Source organism: Saimiri boliviensis, chromosome 6 (genome assembly GCF_048565385.1).
Source record: "Saimiri boliviensis isolate mSaiBol1 chromosome 6, mSaiBol1.pri, whole genome shotgun sequence".
NCBI classification, from domain to species: domain Eukaryota; kingdom Metazoa; phylum Chordata; class Mammalia; order Primates; family Cebidae; genus Saimiri; species Saimiri boliviensis.
Window position 1 is genome coordinate 101915138 of NC_133454.1, and position 22519 is coordinate 101937656.

A 22519-nucleotide genomic window follows, 5' to 3' on the forward strand; every position below is an offset into this window, starting at 1 on the left:
GGACCATGGCCTGGGTTACTTAGAATTCACTTGAAGACAGGCTTCTTTTAATTCATAGTGTTGTTGAAAAGTTGGATTTGTTCCTGATTTCATAACTCCTAGCTATGCCATGAAAACAATGAGATGTCCAACAGAGCAGTCTGATGATTTCATGTGACAGAGTACATGCTTACGTTCAGTGATGTGGCCAAACTGCAGAAATTATTTTAGTCCTATCAGATTTCCCCAGATGATGAGTTGCAATTTGGTGCCTCCTCTCCAGCTGCGTGCACCCTGTGACTTATCCTTGCACCCATGAGCTCAGGTGAATCGTCCTGTGCTCAGATGTACAGTAATGCCTCACCCTGCCCCACCATTTCCTATGAGCTTGAATCTACACCTAGGTTTTTTTTTTAAGTATTTTATTGCATTTTAGGTTTTGGGGTACATATGAAGAACATGCAGGATTGTTGCATAGGTACATACATGGCAATGTGGTTTGCTGCCTCCATCCCCGTCACCTATGTCTGTCATTTTTCCCCATGTTATCCTTCCTCAACTCCCCATCCCCCACTGTCCCTCCCCTATTCCTGCCCACAGACCTCAGTGTGTGATGCTCCTCTCCCTGCGTCGGTGTGTTCTCATTGTTCAACACTCATCTATGAGTGAGAACATGCGACACACATAAGTTGATGAACAGTGTTTCCTTCCCATTTACCTAAATGTTTCTCTAAATACAAATTAAATTTTTTCTTTAATAAGAGTTGTAATTCAAATATATCTGGATAAACTTATGTTTTAATTTGAGAAGTTGTAGTTTGACACTTGGTTTTTAAAATATACCAGGCTAATTGGAAGACAAGAATATTTTTCCCCCTCAGGATTAGTCATCTTTTGCCACAAAATCTTAAAATGGGATTTTTTTCAATGGTCCAATGAAAAACCGAGATATTCTACCTAATTTGAATTTCGAATCACCTTTCTTATATTTAACCTTCATGTTTGTGTTGGTAGTGTTACCCTTATCTTTTGCTCCTTTTTTATTTTTCACAAAACTGTTTGGTAGTTTAGTTTTATAAAATTACAGATGCTTGGGGCAAATCTTTTATTTTCCCACTAGGTTAAATTATATAATGTTAATTTTTTCTCCTTATAAAAAATTATTTCCTATGCCAAATTCATTCAGCAATTTGGTAATCAGCCTGTGGTTGGAAATCAGGCATTAGAAGCTTCCAGTTAATCTTTCCCCACCAACAGTGAACCTTCTTCTACGATGCGTGTTTAGTTTGGGGAACTTTTTCTTTTGCCCAGGCATCTGAGATACAATAGAAGTCTTCATTTATTTCAAGATGGGCATTAATAGGTGTGTGTGTGTGTGTGTGTGTGTGTGTGTGTGTGTGTGTGTGAGTTTCTAGGCAAAGACACTTTGACAGTTGTGAGGAAATGGACCAGAGGTTTCCCTATTAACTTTAAAAAGAGAACATTGCAGATGGTTTTTAAACCACGGTGACATGATTGGCAGCACTCACTTAATACCTTTGGAATGTCATGTTAGCAACTTACCTAGAGCAACAGAAGAAGAGACAGAATTTTTAAGAGGAGATTGCTCACCTTCACAGACATATAGAAGTATACCAAGTACAGATTACTTTAGGGGAAGTCTGGTTTATTCTAATAGACTTCTTTAAAATGGATATTTCATTGAGAAGTGCATTTGATCTCAAAAATATAATTATAAGCTCCCTTAAGAGAAAATGATCATCTAGGGAATGGCTTTAAGAAATTAGGTGGTGGAAATGCCAGATACAATATGCACCTAAAGTTAAATAAATAAATTTAAAAAAAAAAGAAATTAGGCTGTTGGCTATAAGAATGAAATGCTTACCTGTATCTCCGCTTGTGCTCTTTATACTAATCATGTGAAAAGTGTCTAATATTTTAATCAGCTGCTTACTATAGACCAAGCCCTATTCTGTTTTTTTCCTGTGTATTACCTCATTGCATTTGTGTAGTTACCAGTCAAGTGGATGCTTTTCATTATGCCCATTGTATGGATAAAGAAACTGAGGCCAGTTATATAATTTGCCTACCCAGCCCCAGAGCTCTTCCCCTTAACCACCATGCAATATGTCTTTTATATTCATGCTTCCTCACTATACATCTATCCTTATGTAACATAATCCATATCCTATATTTTGAACCTCTGGAAGAAGCTAGATGTCAGGGCTCACAGCATTTTTACATGAATAACTCACACAAGCAAAACATGGACCAGCACATAAAGTAGGGGGAAAAAAAGTGAGTCATAGTTTTAAACAATGCATTCATTTTCGAAGCTCTTGACTTTCTAAAATTACCAGAGCACTTCTGGCAAAAGAATCCGTTAGCACAGCAGTGAGCCGGTCATTCCATCGGAAACATGTCATTCTTCCCACTGGGTCTGGGGATCCAGAGGCCCTGCCAGAATATCCAGTTCTTTCTGCCAGGTTGGGGAAACTTCACACCGTAGAAACAAAAGCACTGGGAGATTGATTTAATTTTGAATTTTTTTGAAAGATGACTGGAGTCCCAAAGGAAAAGCCTGCATGTACAAATAAATGCATAAATGCATAAATAAGCAAATACACGCTACACAGGCAAATCTTAGCACCAGGGCTGTAGGAGCATGGATTGTTTCAAAATTTTTCCATAGAGCAAACGATATGAGGGCCTGTAGAAGGGAGACCCTTAACTCCAAGCGGTCTGGGATCACCACGTTTTATAGCAACAGTCTTCAGCCTTCTGGTCACTCTGCCAGCTGAGGGATACAGTACAGTCCCAGCAGAAGTGAAGCCTCACTTGGTGGTAATATTCTAGAAGGACGCACTCCCATTAGAAGGATGTGTTATTTTCTCTCTTTTTAAAATTTATTTATTATACTTTAAGTTCTGGGGTACTTGTGCAGAACGTGCAGATTTGTTACATAGGTATACATGTGCCATGGTGGTTTGCTGCATCCATCACCCCGTCATCTACCTTAGGTATTTCTCCTAATGCTGTCCCTCCCCAATCCACCCACCCCCTGCTATCCCTCCCATGGCCCCCAACCCACCAACAGGCCCTAGTATGTGACATTCGCCTCCCTGTGTCCATGTGTTATTGTTCAACACACACTTACGAGTGAGAACATGCGGTGTTTGGTTTTCTGTTCTTGTGGATGCTCCAGACTCCCCAAAGACCAGATCATATCATTAAACCAACTTTGGCATTGAAATTAATTCATCCCCATGTAGAAAGCAGGTAGAAAAGAAAATGTCAGCCTAACGTGTAAAAGCAAAAATATCTCGATTTCAAAGTATTTTTAAAATGTCATTTTCTGAATGAAAGTCATGTGGAAAATAATGAAGCAGTGAGGAAAAGAAAAAAATGCTGCAAATATGATTCTCAGATAGAATAAAGACCTAAGTGATTTTTCCTTTATCAGCCAACTTATTTAACCCAGTATGTGGATATGAAGTCTTTGCTTCCAAAAGGCAAATAATCATTAAATCATCCCTCCGAAAGAAAAATGCACCTCTTCAACCTTGATCTGTTTTTGGAGTTTAAAAATCTGTGGCAGGAAGGGAACCAGCTATGTACCTTGGCTATGAGGGAGACTCTGAAATTGATTGTTTGAGTTATAACTTTGAAAATGAATGCTGACCTCTCAGAAGCAGGGAGCTTTGCAATACTTCCCTTAATTTCTCTCCAGCACCTTCTCTAAAGTTCCATGCACTGGAGGTATTTGCCAGTCCAGTAGGCTCAGACCCTAAAATGTGGGCAGTGGGTCTGAAAATGTTAAGAAGGATTGGTTGAGTCATTGATACATCTCAAAGAAGCAATCATGGTCATTAGTTCTCATTCCAGAGGCTTTCTTCAGGGAAATGTTTGAAACCAGATGCTTCTACAGCTGAAAAGTACATGTAAATCGATGAAAAAGGGTATCAGGCAAGGTCCAGGTGCAGAAAACTGAAAACATCAAGCTATTTCAAACAGATCCAAAAATGACTATTAGGAATTAGGCGCTCACAGGCCGGGCACGGTGGCTCAAGCCTGTAATCCCAGCACTTTGGGAGGCCGAGGCGGGTGGATCACGAGGTCAAATGATCGAGACCATCCTGGTCAACATGGTGAAACCCTGTCTCTACTAAAAAATAATACAAAAAATTAGCTGGGCATGGTGGCGTGTGCCTGTAATCCCAGCTACTCAGGAGGCTGAGGCAGGAGAATTGCCTGAACCCAGGAGGCGGAGGTTGCAGTGAGCCAAGATCACGCCATTGCACTCCAGCCTGGGTAACAAGAGCTAAACTCCGTCTCAAAAAAAAAAAAAAAAAAAAAAAAAAAGAAAAAAAAGGAATTAGGCGCTCACAAAATCATCGACGGGCTGGAGGAATGTTCCTGGAAAGATTCCTGGAACAAGACCACAGGGCTGGCCCTGAGGAGCTGCTGCCTCTTCCCCAAGCAGAAAGGTGGAGAAGCGGCCTGCCTTGGAACACCAAGGTTAAGAAAACACAGTTGTAGCATGATCCAAGAATGAGAGATCCCCACAGAACCGGGGTGAAGGACTCCAGTGCTCAGCAACCCAGCTTTCAGCAGCCAAGGCAGCAGAAAGATGGGCCTGCCCCGTTTCCTTTGTCCAAAGTGCACTCAAGTGCATCTGACTGACAGGACCAAAGTCTTATTCACAGCCACAGCCTCCTGGAAGGCCTGGAGATATAAGTTAGCTGTTCAGCCTCAACAGTACAGGAATGCACACTGCAAAGAGGTTAGGTTGCCTGTCCATTACCTCCATTGCAGGCACCAGGTGAAAGCAAGAGGAGAGAAACATTACCAGGCAGGGCAATACTCAGGAAGCAGTTGGGGCAACTAGTGGATAAAAGTATGTCGCAAAGGGGACAATGTACCCATTTCTCAGAGCTCCGTCCACGGCAACCTGCTGAAGAAGGCGTGGGCACATTGTCTGATGTCAAACCTGTAGGCTGACGATGCAGCCAGCTTCCTTTGTTTCAGGTGAGCAGTGGTTACGGGAAGGAGATGAAGGAATTGAAATGGTTGTTTAGATGAGTTCCATTTGTAGAAAAATGAAATATTATCTGGGAAATCCCTGATTGCTCACAAATCTTATGGCAAGTCTGGGGCCTCCTAGGTAAATTTGCAATCGTGTGATTAATGGAAATCCTTTCTGCCCACCCACTTCCCACCCCTTCCCCAGCGTCTGACCGCTTCGCCGTAATAGAGACCACGGCCGAGCACAAGAATACCCTGGTGCTACATAATGGAGTGGTCCCTACTGAGGGTATAGCCTGCTCTTGGCTCCACTGGGAAGCAGTTGGTTGGATTTGGAGATTTTGTCCTTCATTCTAGAAGCAACCTGCTTGTTGCCCCCCAAACTAGGTGCTCCTGTGTTGACCCCACTACCATCACCACCTTAGCATCTCACCCAAAACTTTCCTTCATAGCCCCCCGCCATCTCAGCCTTTCATTTCCTTTTCCTACCTCTGCCAGCTAGCATAAGCTGTAATTACCCTGACTTGATACATTATCTCGACTTAATTTACAGTAAATTCTATTTTAACAGGGGCTTCTAATCCAAGGGAATACCTGCTCATGGGAAAGCAGGCTCCCTGGGAGAACCTGAGGCAAAGAGATGGAGGTGTTGGAGGGTAAAGGGGGTCTTTAGGTAAAGTCCAGATCTCACCAGGTTGGTGGCTGCCCAGAAAGATACCTATCAACCCCACAGTGATGGAGGCCACTTGGCAAGTGGGGAGTGGGAGGTGGGATGCTTGTTGGCAGGTTTGGGAGGGAGATGGAGGGGTTTCAGGATGGCCTGGTGCCCTTCAGAGCCAGGCTTCCCCTGAAGGCCAAGAATTTTCCTCTCGTGTAGACAACTTCCCACAGGGCAGGAGACAACTTCCCTTCTGTGAGTGGCACTCAAGTGCCACCTGCCTGCATCTTCTCTCTGATCCCTGCATTCTGGACCCTGTCTGCTCCTATTCTTGGTACCCTGTTTTTCCTGGACTCTGGGACCTCTTACCCTCTTGACCTAGGGCAGCCAGTTCTTTCAGACCAGGGTCCCCAGAATGCTCTAGATATACTGTCAGGGAGAGGAGGGAGCAGATTTAGGCAGATTTAAAAGTTGGGCTGTGGTGGCAGGACATGGTGCCTCACGCTTGTAATCCCAGCACTTTGGGAGGCCGAGGCAGATGGATCATGAGGTCAGGAGTTCACCTTGCCAACATGGTGAAACCCCCTCTCTACTAAAAATACAAAAATTAGCTGGGCATGGTGGTGTGCACCTGTAGTCCCAGCTACTCAGGAAGCTGAGGCAGGAGAATCGCTTGAACCCAGAAGGTGGAGGTTGCAATCCGCTGAGATTGTGCCAGCATACTCCAGTGTTGGTGACAGAGTGAGATTCCATCTCAAAAAAAAAAAAAAAAAAAAAAAGTTGAGTTATGGTACAGACACTACAAGGCCTCAGCTGACCCCCGGAGCTCTGCCGCTCAGATGGCCCTGCAGAGTTGTCTTGAGTTTGGGAAGCAGCTGTGTATATGTACTCTAGAATAGACTGGTCATTGGATGTCCTTGGGTGAGGCTGTTCTCTTTAGCCAAGGCCAATTCCCAGTGAGCGCTGACATCTGAGGGCTGACAGCTGGCAGAGTGCCCAGCAGCTGGGGAAATCCATCTTCTAGTCCTGAGCAGCATGGCTCGGAGTCCACTAGTTCCTTACAATCCTATGTGCTCCTGGCCCACCTATGTGTGCCAAGCCCCTGCAGGAGCTGGAGGCCAGTGGGCAAATGTAAACACCCCTTAGGAATTGCCATTCCTTTTATTTCTTCTAGCAGGCATTTAATGAGTGCATTGGAACCATGGCAGCATATGTGCGCTTGATGTACGTAAATTCAGTAATACGAGCGCTGAAAGGAAAAGGAAAACAAAATTAAAGCTAAGAAACTAGCTTTTACATATATTTTGTTTATATTGTACATTAACGATTATATGTTTATTTTTCCCTATGACCCTATAAGGTATATGCACAGGGCCACATATGCTACACTAAATGGATGATTTAAGAGATTTTCAAGGGCTTTTCTCTACATGATTTTTACCTACTCTGCTGGCTGGCATTAGCTTAGCACAAAGCCTTGTATGAGATTCCACTGTACCTACCTGTGTGAGGCTCTGTGGAGAGGGGAAAGATGCACGTCCAGGTAATTCCACACTAGTGGAGGCGAGAGGTAGGGGCACAGGCAGTCGGCTGTGGCAGTGAACTTGGATGAGCAGACGGAGTGCTCCTAAAGGTTTGTTCCTTCCTGTCTGTCCCCCAGCCACCACTCAGTACAGTCTTCATTACTTAGCACTGCTGAAGCTGCCAGAAAGTTGCGGGGAAATCCCTCTAAAACACACTCTCTTGTTCAGAATCCTCCAGGAGCTCTCCGTAGCTTTGGAGATAAAACTCAGACTCTAAGCTCCCAGCTCAGGACTTTTCTGCTCTGGCTTGCCCAGATATGTCTTTCTAGCTGATGCATAGCTCTCCTTAACCTACCCCCTTGGCTCCAGCCCGAACACCTTCCCCAAACTTGTTCTATGGTTTCCCATCTCCAGCTCTTTGCACATGTGCATCGCTCCACCTGGAATCTGCCTTCCCACCTGCTTCATCCAGGCCAAGGCTGCTCGGTCTCCTCACTGTCAGCACTTAGGGCTGTAGAGTTCTTCCTACTGTGCACTGTCCTGTGCTTTATAGGTGTTTAGCAGCATCCCTGGCCTCTACCCATGCATGAGCTGCCGGAAGCTCCTCCCAGCTGTGACAACCAAAAAGTGTCTCCAAGCATTGCAGATGTCCCCTAGTGGGCAAACCTGCTCCTGGCTGAGAACTGCCACTGAGAACTACCTAGCCAGTGCTTTCGAAGCTTGGTTTAAACACGACCTTCCCCAGCATCTTTTCCTGGCCCCTATGCGTATGGGCCCCTCCTTTGTGTTCCAATAGCCCCTGATGCTCATCCCAATCAAAGCCCTCACCCCCAACTTCCATTAGTCGGTCTACTTGAATTACTTCCCCATGCAACTCCTCAAGGACGGGAGTCATGTTTTATTTATTCTTGAAACCTCAGCACTCGGAATCGGAACTGGCACATAGTAGATGCAGTGTCTCTATTTGTTGGGCAAATGAACAAACGAGTATGTCAACCAGAAGCGGTGATTCCTGAGCTGAGACTTGTTTCTGGCTCTGAGCCAAATAAACGTTAGCTTTGACCACATATCAAAACCATAGGCAGATGCCCGTTGCCATTTGGAGTTCACTGTGAATGGTGGTTATTCACTAACATGCTTTGGCAAAAGCCACAGAAACCCCAACTTAAACCATCTTAAAACATGAACAGGACGAGTTGTTGACAGTGAGTCCAGGCGTGGTTTGGTTGGGGCCCCAGTCTGTTCCTCTGCATTATACACAGCTCTGTGCTCCCCTGTGTACTGGTCGTCTCCGCAGGGGGACTCTGGTAAGAAATTCCAGGCCTCATGTCTACATCCTGCATGGACCAGTGCAAGAGGGAATTCTCTTTTCACAACCTCAAAAGAAGGCGTATGGGCTTTACTCTGACTGAGTTGTCATATGCCAAGTGTCCACCCCTGCATGAATCACTGTAGCAGTGGATACAAGGAGATTAACCTGATTAGTTTAATCTGGTCAGGCCTCATGGATGGAGCTGGGGCAGCTTAGTCCCAGTCAGCCCTCTTGGCTGAGACAGAGGGAGAGAAGCAGATAGATGCTGAGGCCATCGCAGTGCCTGCTACAGTACCTGCTGCTTGAGGAACACTTGTAGTTGGACTTTTTTATTCAGAGAGACAGGTCTTGCTCTGTTGCCCAGGCTGGAGTATAGTGGCACAGTCATAGCTCACTGCAGCCCCAGCCTCCTGGGGTGATCCTCCCTCCTCAACCTCCCAACTAGCTAGGATGACGGGAGTGACACCCTGCCTGGCTGATTTTTAAATTGACTTTGAACAGTTCTCCCACCTCAGCCTCCCAGAGTGCTGGGATTATAAATGTGAGCACCGTGTTGGGTATTTTAAGGAGCACACCCAACAGTCTCCTCCATGCCACTCTTCTCTCCAGTTTCAGCCTGTTGCCACCTTTTTTTGTTTTTTTGAGACAGAGTTTCATTCGTGTTGCCCAGACTGGAGTGCAGTGGTGTGGTCTTGACTCACTGCAACCTCCACCTCCTGGGCTCAAGCAATTCTTCCATCTCAGCCTCCCAGGTAGCTGGGATTACAGGCATCTGCCACCATGCCTGGCTATGTTTTTTTTTTTTTTTAGTGGAGACGGGGTTTCATCATATTGGCCAGGCTGGTGTTGAACTCCTGACCTCAGGGGATCTGCCCGCCTTGGCAGCCCAGAGTGCTGGGATTACAGGCATGAGCCACCACATCCAGCCCTGCTGTTGTCTTTGGTTGGCTCTTTCTGAAGGGAAAGATCAGCATGGTATTGTATAATGACTACTATTCACTGTGGGCTCAGGAAGTCCAGGCTACAGTCAGAGGTTCCCATTTTGGACACAGGTAGAGTAACAGAGGGGTTTTGTGCATCTATCTGTTTTTTTTTTTTTTTTTTTTTCAAGAGCTGAAGAGGAGAAAGGGCAGACTTGAGTGGATAGCGGGGAGAGCCTGTTTGTGACGGAATAGTACTGACTCACGGGAGAGAGCCTCGAAGTCTCCTTGCTCCCTGCTGTGCCAGCTCAGCTAAGATGAGAAAAAGCAGGTGATGACTCATCTAGAAAGCCAAAAGCGAATTAGCTTTCCACGAGAGAAAGCCATTCTTAATATGTTTACTTTCAGGTTGATTTCTTTGTAAGAAGTGTTCTTAATTATGACCGTGGTTTACATATTCTCAAAGTTCACAGGTAGTACGGTGTAGGGGCTGTGCTCATAGCCTCTGGAGCTAGGCTACTTATGAGCTACGTGAAGTTGGGCCAGTTACCTACTTATCTGCACTTTAGTTTCCTCATCTGTAAAATGGGGATGCCGGTGGTGCCTACTTTATGAGGATGTTGTGAGAATAAAATGAGTTAATGCAGACGAAACATGTAGAAAACAGGTAGTGAACATTAGCTATTTTAACGCCCCATGAGGGAGAGGGCGATACTTTTCTTTTCCTGTTTCTTTTCTTTTCTAGCACTTACTACTCTGTTTTTGTTGTTGTTCTGAAATGGAGTCTGGCTCTGCCACCCAGGCTGGAGGGCAATGGCACAATCTCAGCTCACTGCAACCTCTGCCTCCCAGGTTCGAGCAATTCTCCTGCCTCTGCCTCCTGGGTAGCTGGGATTACAAGCAGGCAGGCACCCAAAGTGCTGGGGGGCATGAGCCACCACACCCGGACTGCACTTACTGCTCTGAACTGTGTCACACACCAAAGAGAGGACTGTACCCCTCCAAGGGTGCCTTTCTCTGGCATGACCGGACCACAGATAGGCTCTGTGAAGGGTGCCTGGGATCTCTGCCTGCTTGCCCTAGCACAAGGCCACACTGCCAGAGATGACCTTTAAGGTAATGTTTTTGCAAACACAGTATGGGATAGTGGTTGCAACTCAAGGTAATTGGATCTTGTGGCCTGCTCAGTAATTGAATTTTCCCTGCTCCATCAAGTTCCTGGGGGAGAAAGACAGGAAGTCAAGCTGGCTCCTGAGACTTCTGCTACAGGAAGAAGATGTTTTGTTTTGCGGGCAGCGAGTAATACTGAGAGCATTGGAGTACTTCTTTTATCCTTGCCTATCTCATCTTCATAGTCTCAGTGGAGACTCTGATTGTGGATCACACTTTGAAAGGTTTCTTTTTTTTTTTTTTTTCCCAAGGAGGATGTCCCTATTTGCTTAGAAGTCTATGAGAGACCCTTTAATATCTTTTCTTCTCACCTGAAACTCAGAAACAACATACTGACTTCACATCTCCATAACCCTGGAGTGACTGTAGATCATCCGTTGGAAAGGCCATCAGAATAAACATTTGAAATTTTGCTCAATTTTTTTAAAAAAAATTCTATTTGCACACCTTTGCAGAAAAGTCACCAAGCCATTATTCTGAACCTCACTGCCTGTTCTGAGGAGAACCAGCCTCACTTTATTATTAGAGAAGCTTCCAGGGCGTAGGCTCATGAGGAAGCTCCTGCAAAGCTCTCTCTGCTCCTGCACCATCGTGGTCTTCTTCCCACCAGGTGAAGTGAGAACTCCCTGAAATGTGGTTTCCAGAAGCAACATTCTAAATATGTCTCTGCTTCCTCAGTAACAGGCAGCACTTGCAATGGGCAGAGGAAGCATTAAATGGAGAGAAGTGGCACTGTTCTGTGTGGCCCAAAGGACACTGATTGGTGGAAAGAAAAATGGACATGGAGCCAGATACACTTCATCATGGCCAGATGGCCCAGGAATTTATCTTGCTGAAACCGAATCCCCCACTCGGTCTTTGGGCCCTTGCCATGAAGTTGCATAATCTGTTCAGAATCTGTTCTTGCAGGATGGAGCTGCGGCGGACACTGAGCTGAAAATCAGGGCCTTGCGGCAGGCTTTGGAGAGGGGCTTCAAATGGTTGTGCTTCAGAAATAAAGTACCAAGGTGGGGCAAAGTGATGTTACACCCACTTGTGTGTCCCGGAAAGTGTGGGCTTGTAAAACGCCTGTTCCCTTTGGGGCTCATAACTCAAGAAATTCTCGAATAAGTGGCCTCAAGAGTCCTTTATTTCTCTTGGTTAAGGCCATTCTAGATAAAACTGCCTCCTTCATGTTAGACATGTGGACTGTCTTGTTTGTTTGTTTATTGCTTTTGAGACAGTTTCACTCTTGTTGCCCAGGCTGGAGTGCAGAGGCGCGATCTTGGCTCACTGCGACCTCTGCCTCCTGGGTTTGAGTGTTTCTCCTGCCTTAGCCTCCTGAGTAGCTGATATTATAAGCGTGTGACACCACGCCCGGCTAATTTTTGCATATTTAGTAGAGATGGGGTTTTACCATGTTGGTCAGGCTGGTCTCAAACTCCTAACCTCATGATTCATCCACCTTGGCCTCCCAAAGTGCTGGGATTGCAGGTGTGAGCCACTGCATCTGGCCAGAAATGACTTTTACTGTTGAAGACTTTTGAGGAGGAATTTACCAGACTTTTAAGACTCATTTCCAGTCATTCATTCAATGAGTATTTATTAATGTTCTACTGTATGCTGTTCTGGAACACGGTAGGAAACGTGACAAAGTCCCTTCTATCATGGGGCTTATCCAGTAGTCATCGCTTATCCTGGTTTCAGTTACCTGCAGGCAAAAAGTATGGTCTGAAAGTATTAAATGGGAAATTCCAAAGATAAACAATGTATATCTTTTAAACTGTGTGCTATTCTGAGTACTGTAACGAAGTCTTATGCCATCTCACTCCGTCCCACCCAGGACATGAGTCTTCCCTTTGTCCAGCTTATCCTGGTCAGTAAAGATGACAGCTGTCAGTGCTACCCAGCTGTCAGTTACTCAGTCACCACTGCCACAGTACGGCAGTGCTTGTGTTCCAGTAATACTTGTTTTACTTAATGGTGGCTCCAAAGGACGAAAGTGGTAGTGCAATTCAGATATGACAAAGAAAAGCTGTCTGCTGCCTCCTTTAAAAGGTGAAAGTTGCTGACTTAGTAAAGAAAGAAAGAAAAAAAATTGTATGCTGAGGTTGCTAAAATCTCCGGTAGCAATGAATCTTCTTTTTTTTTTTTTTTTGAGACAGAATCTCGCTCTGTCACCCAGGCTGGAGTGCGGTGGCGTAATCACTGCTCACTGCAACCTCCACCTCCTGGGTTCAAGTGACTCTCATGCCTCCGCCCAAGTAGCTGGGATTACAGGCGTGTACCACCACCCCTGGCTAATTTTTGCCTTTTTAATAGAGACAGGGTTTCACTGTGTTGGCCAGGCTGGTGTCGAACTCCTGACCTCAAGTGATCCACCAGCCCCGACCTCCCATAAAAGTGTTGAGATTACAGGTGCGAGCTACCACGCCCAGCCAAGAATGAATCTTCTGCCCATGAAATTGTGAACAGCACATTGTTATAATTGTTCTAATTTATTATTCGCTATTGTTGTTAATTTTTTACTGTGCCTAATTTATAAATTAAACTTTATTATAGGTTTGTATGAGAAAGAAAAAATCATGTATATGGGATTCATTACTCTCCATGATTTCAGGCATCCAGTGAGGGTCTTGGAACATTTTCCCTGAGGATAAGGGAGACTAACATATTACACTAGGGAAAACCGACAGTAAACACCCAAGCATATAGATGCACAGCACGGTGTCAGGAGGCTCTGAAGGAACATAACGGAGGGAAGGCGGTGGAGAGTAACGGGAGCTTCTCTGACTAGCTTGGGCAGGGCAGGCTCTCTAGGGAGATGACTTTTGAGTAGAGACCTAAAATAAGGGAGCCTGGCATGCTGGCCTCAGGGGAAGAGCTTTCCAGGCAGAAAGCACAGCAAGTGGAAGGGCCCAGATATGCTTGCGGAGCTCAGAGACCATTAAGGAGAGCCGTGTAACACAGTTCATGTTGGTAAAGAGTCTTGGCTTCAACTCCTTCCTTTCCTTCGCCCTCACATCTAATCTATCAGCATTTCTGCCAGTTCTCTTCCAAAATACATCTTGAACTCACCCACGCTTTGGCTGTCTGTGACCATCCTAATCCAGGCCCTGCCATCTCTTCTTGCCTGGGTTACAGCAAGAGCCACAAGGAAGTGGTTCCTGATTGGCCTCCCATAAATTTCAGTCACATTTCTTCTCTGCTTAAAATTCTTCAGTAGTTTCCCATTGCCCTTTGACAACAGTCAAGCCTTCTTACCATGGCCTTTAAGACCCTGTGTGACCTGGCCCCTGCCTTCCTCTCTAGCTCCATCTCCTGACAATTAGGGCTTCAGCCACAAGGTCCGTGTATCAGTTTGCTAGGGCACAGGCTGGGTGGCATGGCTTAAACAACAGACATTTATTTTCTCACAGTTCTGGAGGTTACAAGTTCTAGATCAAAGTGTTGATAGGGTTGGTTTCTTCTGAAAGCCATGAGGGAAGGATGCATTCCAGATCTCTTTCCTGAGTTTATAAAAGGCCATCTCTTCCCTGAGCCTTCATGTCAGTTTTTCTTTGTACGTACTGTGTCCCGATTTCCTCCTCTTTAGAAGGATCAGTCCTTTTGATCCAAAGGTCCACTCTAATGACCTCATTTAACTTGATGACCTCTGTGAAGGCCCTGCCTCCAAATACAGTCACATTCTGAGATGCTAGGAGTTAGGATTTCAACATAAACATTTTGTGGGGGACACAGTTCATTCAGTCCTTTCTTTTTCTCAAACTACCAACTCTCTCTCGCCTCTGGGCTTTTTCATAAGCTTTCCTATGACCATCACATGGGCACCCTCTTCTCCTCCTTCAGGTCTGAAAAAATGTCACCTCCTCCGAGCAGCTTTCCCTGACCATCCTCCTCAAGCCAGCTGTGTCAGCCCATTTTGTTTCTTTTATTATGGGAAAATTGACATGTGGTAAAAATGTACAGGTTGTTAGTTTACAGTGTGGTGAGCTTTGACAAATGTGTATACCCTTATGACAACCAGGCCAATGAAAATATGAAACATTTTCATCACTCTCAGAAAACTCCCCCTTTTTTTGGTCAATATTCAGTTCATTCATGGGCAACCTCTTGTCTGATATCAACCACTATAGTTTTACCTGTTCTTGAACTTTATATAAATGGATTTATTCAGTAAGTACTCTTTTGTGCCTGACTTCTTTCACTAAAGATTCATTTATGTTATTGCATGTATGAGTAGTTTATTCTCTTTTATACTGGATATTGTTCCATTGTATAAATATAATACTATTTATCCATTATCCTATTATTGGACATTTGGATTGCTTCCAGTTTGAAGCTAGTATAAAAAGAAACTGCCATAAACATTTTCATGTGTTTTCTTAACATGTGTTTTCATTTATCTTGGATAAATATGTAGGAGTGGAATTTCTTGGTTATAGGGTAGGTATATGTTTAAGAAGCTATAGTCAAACTTACAGAGGTTTTGCACTGTTTCCCCTCCCACTAGCAGTATAACAGTTCTAATTCTAGTCTTCAACTTCACCAGCATTTGTTGTTATTCATCATTTTCATTTCAGCCATTGCACAGAATATGAAATGATATAATTTCCTTATTACTAATGATGTTGATCACCTTGCCATGTGTTTACTCGATATTTATGTGTCGTCTTTGCATGTGTTTATTGGACATTTATGTGTTGTTGAAGTATCTTTTCTAGTCTTTTGCCCAATTTCTAAATTAAGTTGCTTGTCTTTTTGTTACTCATTTATAGGAACTGTTTATATATTGTGGATACAAATCCTAATATTTTCTTGTGTTTGGTATCTTGTCTTTCCATTAGTTGTCTGATAGGATATTAGTTTTAATTTTGAATAACACTTAAAGCTACAGAATGTACCCCAGAACCAGACATTAGGACTAAATTGTTTTGGAATAGTTTTTAGGAAGAAGATACTTGGGGTTCCCAGCAGGGCTACAATTTCCTTCAAGTTTGTTCTCATGGTGTTTCAAAGAAAGGATGAAGTCATGTGGGTACTTACCCACTGTGCACACCATCCTAGATGTGTTGGATGGATTTCCTTATTTTAAAAAAGTATTAAAAGAATTGCAGGTGCTTACTCTATCCACTGGCCACCATGAAGTACAAGACTAGGGGCTCATGTGTGGAGGAGGAATGGCTTAAATGTCTGCTAAATACCGTGGCTTTTGCTGCTGAGTTTTGATATACCGTAACTCTCCAAAATCATAATTACATGCATATCCTCTCACCTGGCAAATCTCCTTCTAGAAATTTAACCTAAGGAATAACTCATGATTATATGCAAAGTTTTTTTTTAATTATTAATTTTGAGATGGAGTCTTGATCTGTCACCCAGGCTGCAGTACAGCGATGTGATCTTGGCTCACTGCAGCCTCTGCCTTCTGGGCTTAAGTGATTCTCCTGCCTTAGCCTCCAGAATAGCTGGGATTACAGGCATTAGTCTGCCTAATTTTTGTATTTTCAGTAGAGGTGACGTTTCACCATGTTGGCCAGGCTGGTCTCGAACTTCTGACCTCAAGTGATCCTCCCGCCCTGGCCTCCCAAAGTGCTGATATTATAGGCGTGAGCCACAGCGCCCAGTCATATATACGAAGTTCTGATCACAAAGATACTTGTTCCAGCTTTGTTCATATAGTAAGATATTAGGAAAACACCTAAAATAGTGGACTGTTAAATATATAGTAGCCTAAAAACTCCATGTATGAGAATGCTGTGAAATCATTAAAATTATTCTCTATACATACATTTGTTTATTGACAGAAATACTTGTTTACAATATTGTTGAATTTGAAAGCCTTCAAAAATATTATACTAATGTAATGTCATTTTTAAAAACTTTATATATGTGTGGATATATATATGCCTGCATATGTGTGTTTATACATATATATATACATATGCCTACACATATATGTATATGTGTGTGTGTATTCTGTTTATAAAATCATGACCCAAACAGCTCAGTCTGAGAGAGTATCTAAGTCAAAAAAAACTTGCCATCAAAAGTAATTTTAAAATACCTCTACTCCTTTACTTATATTTTTATATGTGAGAAGGCAGATACGTCATGCTCAGTAAAATTTTCTAAATTCTCTTAATTCCTCTTCCATTCACATGCCACATCTTTCTTGAAAATCCCACTATAAGTCCTGCAGCCCACACCTCTTCTGCCTCTCATTGCCCATCTCCACTAACTGGTCTTCATCACACACATAATCTATGCGGCAAAGTGTGGGCCCTCGTTGGAAGTGGAAGAGGGAGAAACTGACCTGGGTCAAGCCGCACACTCTGTAGTGGCCTGGGGCAGTGGGGAGGGCATTGGCAGTGCTCTAGCATTCATAATCCTCATCCTATTTCATGTGCGTAGAAAACATCTGGAAGGACGTGCGTGGAGGTCAAAATGTTAACAGTAGTTATTTCTGGTGATAAGATTAGAATAGATTTTAATTTCCTTCCTTTTGCTTATCTGTGTTTCCTAATTTCCTACCATGAACAGAGACATTCCTTGATGAACATTTTTAGAATTTTTATTGAAGTATATCTTGATTAATTTATACAAATCGCTTTTCGAAAAAATGAGTTTCTCAGAGCTTTTCAAGAATAGGAAGTCAGAGAAGCAAGTATGGTCCATTCCAAGTTAAAGAGGTTTAAAAATATATTCTCTGTCCCAGATACGGCCCTAACCCAAGCTAACTGTCAGCCAACACTGGGAGGTTTGTCTTTATTCCTGTCTTCCCTCTTTTGCCAAATAAAAGCAAAAGCCATTTTCAGAAATGTGCCATTGAGGGAGAAGGGTTTAGGGCATGTTCAGCCAGTAGATGTGATATCTCTTATGTGAAAATGAACACAACTGCGGAGCTCTGAGAGGCTGAGCGAGGAAACACACGTGGAAAAGCCGGCACAGGGTTGGCACATCATAGGTCTGCAAGTCGATTGAGCACCTACTATGTTTGTTCACTGAACAGACAATTACAGCTTCGCCTCTGGGCAGGGTTGTGGATTGGGGGCTGTGAATGCAATGATTAATAAGACACTGACCCAACCCTAAAGGAGCTCCCAGTGTATGGGAGGAGACAGATAATAGCAACAATCATCATTGCAGCTAACATTTATTAAATAAATGCATATGTGCCAGATACTGTGAGTGCTTTGTATTTATATTTTGATGCTTTTCATCTGTATAGTAATCTATAAGGTAGGTTATCTCAATAAGTATTTTCTCTTCCTTTCTAATCATGGAAATTTGTTTGACTCTGTCAGAGCCCACAGCTATAGTATGGTAATGGATCTGTTTATATATATATATATATATATATATATATACATATACAGTGGGTAAGAGCTTAGGTGCCAGAATCAAACTTTCGATGTTCAAATCTCAGCCCTGCTAATCATGGGCTACACATTTGTCTTTCAGTGCCTTAATTTCTTCATCTATAAAGTGGGAATATTCATAGTTGTTATTTCATAAGTTCTTGTAAGGATGAAAAGAGCCAGAATGTATAAAGTACTTAAAACAGTGCCTGGCATATAAGCTGTTAATAAATATTAGCTGCTAATATTTGTTACACGGGCAGCAACCTCCCCATATCACCTTGGCAGTCCCTGATCTCTTCCCTTTTGTGTTCTTGCACTCTGAGGTTCATGCATTTGTTTATTATTTGTTATTATTTGTTTTCTCCCATAGACTGGAAGCTCCTTGCGGGCTGGGTCACGATCTTATTAATTATTGTATCCACCACCCCCAACCCAGGGACTAGTACAGGGTCGAAACCAATAATTGTTAAGCAAAAGGACTTAGCACTACTCACGTGTTTTAAGGGAGGAGGGAGGTGCAGGGGATGTTTCCCTTCATGAGTAGATGTCAGATTCCCCCAAAGATGACAATAATAGGAGGAGTATGGTATCTCCTAGAGCAAGTAGAGTCCAGGAAATGTAAACGTCAGACCAGTAATTCAACTCTCTCATTTTACAGATGAGGCACCTGAGGCTTAGGGAGCTCCTGTGACTTCTGATTGTCATGCACCTCATTAGCATTGGAAGAAATGTGTTAGGGAAAGTGGGCCTTTTATCTTAACCTCAACTTCTACCGCATGGGGAATTGGACAGAATTTATTTCAGTTTAAGTAGTTACACTTTAAGCAAATCCAAGTGTGATGGGGGGAAGCCCGGGTCTGATGAGAGCTAGTCTTGTTTCTATCTGTAGCTCTCAAGAGATGGTTGGTGGTCTGATCAAGCCTGTTGAGAACATACTTGGGCCTTCCAATTAAAGGGAACTTCCCATGCAGAATGGAAATCCTATGGGGGAAGCAGAGGTTGACCTCGATTGGGGGGTCATGGGGTCAGTGGCAGTGGGAGCCTGGAGAAAAAGTCTCTACTTTCCCAGCAAAGGTAGCACTTACGTGTGTGTGTGTGTGTATACACATAAAAAATAGTACAATTTACTTACTGTAGGTGTTTGTTGATATATATATTGACACATGTGTGGTGGCCTAGCCCTCTTGCTTACCAACCTTATTCAGAGAACTCACCCCCAGTACTGCCCCACCCCAGGGCTCTCAGGCAGTGGGAGTAGGGGATGTTGCTAAGGAGTTTGCTTTTGCGTACTCATTCTACCCCAGAATCTATACACACCTTCTACCACAGGATCTATCCTTGCTTTCACTAGTATAAAAATAGTACAATAATTTACTTACCGTAGCTGTTTGTTGATAAATCTAGACTTAGAGACTGATAGAAAAACCTCACTTCTGATCTTGAACTTTTGCCAAGTCCTAACTTTAGGAGATAAGATTAAAAGAAATGTATAATTTCTCTGTGCTTTCTGTATTTTCACTTTCTTCTCTAATGAGCATGTATTAATGCTAAAAACAAAAAATGAAATGTAACACAGTTATGACCTCCATGTGTAGTATTTTAGGAGGGAAGGACTCCCCATTATGGATGAATTTCCTCATGACATTTATTGCTGTGCTTATTTTATACATCCAAGTGCTTTCTACGTAGTAATTACATGAGAACTATGTGCAGTTAAATGAAGTAATAATGATTATGATGATGATAGCAACTAGTATTGTTTTTACTGTGTGCTACTATTCTAAAATCTTTAGATGTACATTTATTTAATCCTTATAAAAGCCTTTGAGGAAGTATTATCCTCATTTTACAGATGAGGAAATGGAATCACCAAAAAGTGAAAGTAACTCTCCTGGTTGGAATGTTTTGAGCGCCCTGTCTTTTATCTTCTCTGTGCATCTTTTCTTTCTGGCTGTTGCTGTGGCGTCCGCCACAAGGCAGCAACCTCCTTATCTCTTCCCTTTTATGTTCTTGCACTCTGAGATTCGTGCACGTCCAGATTGGTAGAATAAACTTGTACAGGCATCCCCACCTGCTGATGGCAGAAAAGCCTCAGAGCAAGAAAGCGGTATTTATGAAGCAAGCATTCATTAGCAGACAAGCACGAGACCCTCCATGCAGCCTGCTCTGGAAATTGATGAAGTCCCAGCTGTCTGCCCACCTTGGTACTGAAGCTGCTCCCTGAGTGAAAGGTTCAGTGAAGAAAGGCAGGAAAATGTTCTCGATCAGTGGATTACAAACTTGAATGGGCATCGGAATCTCCTGGAGGGCTTACTAAAGCACGGATTGCTGGGCCTCACCCTCAGAGCTTCTGATTGCACACCATGGGTTAAGATCTGGAAGCAGGATTTTGTTATTCTCGCTGATAAGCAGCAAAACAGCACTTCCTTAACCAATGGCTGGGCACAGGACCAAATTTAGGGAGTGAGTTTCTAGCATGCTACCCCTCAGGGATAGATTACAAGACATTCCAGGGTCTTATACTCAAAGGCATAAGGGTGGGGAATGTCTCTAAAATATTTTAGAAAGTACCATTGATGTTATAAATGAAAGCCATTTCTGATGTCTGTTATGCTAACTAGCAGAGCCTGCAGCATTGGATAGCCAGAGTGTGGCCTTCCTGATAGAGCGCTGGCTGACTCCAGCAGTGTGAATTCCTGGGTAGGCCACATAGGATATACTTTAAATTAGCACAGATGCATACTAGCACCTCTGCAAGTGAATGTTTTAGAGTAAGTTACAAATCACCTTCATGAGAAGGAAAGTTAATTAACACATCAATGGGCTTTGTTTCCTCCCACAGACTGAGCCTGAAATCATAGAGGAAACCAACATTGACAGAGTTCATGAACCCCGGGGCTATTCCAGGTCTCGGCAGGTGAAAGGCCACTCGGAGACCTCCACGCTGAGCTCCCAGCCGTCTATCGACGAGGTCAGGCAGCAGATGCACATGCTGCTGGAGGAAGCCTTCAGCCTGGCGTCGGCGGGCCATGCAGGCCAGAGCAGGCACCAAGAAGCCTATGGCTCAGCCCAGCACCTGCCTTACTCGGAGGTGGTGACCAGCGCTCCTGGGACCATGACACGGCCCAGGGCTGGGGTGCAGTGGGTGCCGACCTACCGCCCAGAAATGTATCAGTACAGCCTGCCCCGGCCGGTAAGTCGTTCATCCCATCCGTCTGCCATCATCGGGTCAGTCTGCCCAGTGAGTTCCAACAGGAGACTCAGAGCGGGGGCTGTTAAACGCGCACTCTGAATGAAGAGACCCCCCCCCCCCAAAACAGGCTTCGTGTGAGCAACGTGGCTGTTTACGGTGAGATAGGTGGTTTTATAGGTTTGGGGTAGGCAGTGGAAAGTTACCAAAGTTACAGTTCAGAGCGGTTTTTGCAAGCTGGGGGAGGTCATAGGGTCTTGAGCCACGAGGTTGACCAAGATCAGTTACGAAGTCCAGTTGCCTTAGTTGAGGTGGGAATAAGGAACAATAGAAGAATGTCTCAAAGTTAATTGGGTACTGCAGGGGTTGGTCATTCTTCCCCTTTTTATGGTTTTCCAGTTACTTCAGACTTGTAGTTCCAGGAACTCATCTGGAGTGTAAGTGCAGGTCACAGAGGTTACCACACCGTCCATGGCACAGTCAGTTGGCCTAAAAGACCTTTTAGGGGCTTCTAGAGATAGACGCTTTGGGATCTGGAGAGGAATTGTGCTGGGCCCTCATCCCGTCATCCCATCTTCCACCCATGATCCAAAGCCTAAGCTTTTGATTCTTGTGGGCAGTGCACATGAGAATCCCTTCTGTCCAACCATAATGTATTTTAGAATGAATTGCCTTTTCTACTATCCCTCCTGTAAATGGCTGACCATATTCTTCAAGCACTGGTGATTTCCAACACTTTCAAGCCTGAGACCCATTTTAAATGTCAAAAGGCATCTCAGAGCCACATGCTAAGGGGTTGTGGCTTGGTGGTTAAGCACACAGGCTTTGAGTCAGGGGGCTCAACTTTAAATCTCAGCTCTACCAGGTTAAAGTTGACGGACTCAGAATAGAATCACTTGTGTTAAAAAATAAAATAACAAATTTTTTAAACCTGGCAAATAGAGCCAGGGAAGGCCAGGCAGCGAGGGTTATCACGCATAAATGCCTGATAACAAGAACTATCACAAAAGGCTCTGCAAACATCACAATCTTGCACAAAAGTCATTGCAGCCTTACAACACACAAAATACTTGTGCAAGGGACATCTGCCCAGCAACTGTCTGTTCAGGCTTGGACTGGTACCACATTTGTCAATTTTTGCAGCCGAGGATAACTATCTCAAAACAATTATGCAATGCTCCTTATTTTTTCTTTAAAAACCTTTGTCTTCTTTTACTTCCCTGAACACAGATCATTTACTATGGTATGTGTCTTCCCATTGCAATACCCATTCCCAAATAAACATCATTATTTTTAGAGGCAAAAAAAAAAAAAAAAAAGTCTATTATTTGTTATTTAGGTCGACAGCTACTTCCTGGCTTTGTAACTTGGGGAATTTACTTAAATTCTTTACAAGTGA

General features: G+C 43.7%; 1 protein-coding gene across 6 annotated transcripts in view; it reads left to right on the top strand.

The window, feature by feature from the left end:
• Positions 1–22519, top strand: part of KIAA1549L (KIAA1549 like) — a 294483-nt gene that overhangs the window by 231086 nt on the left and 40878 nt on the right. For all 6 annotated transcript variants that reach the window (XM_074401291.1, XM_039471338.2, XM_074401295.1 and 3 more), the window contains one exon: positions 20773–21123. In XM_074401291.1, coding sequence (XP_074257392.1) covers positions 20773–21123 — 351 coding nt within the window. The remainder of the gene's footprint in view (positions 1–20772; positions 21124–22519) is intronic.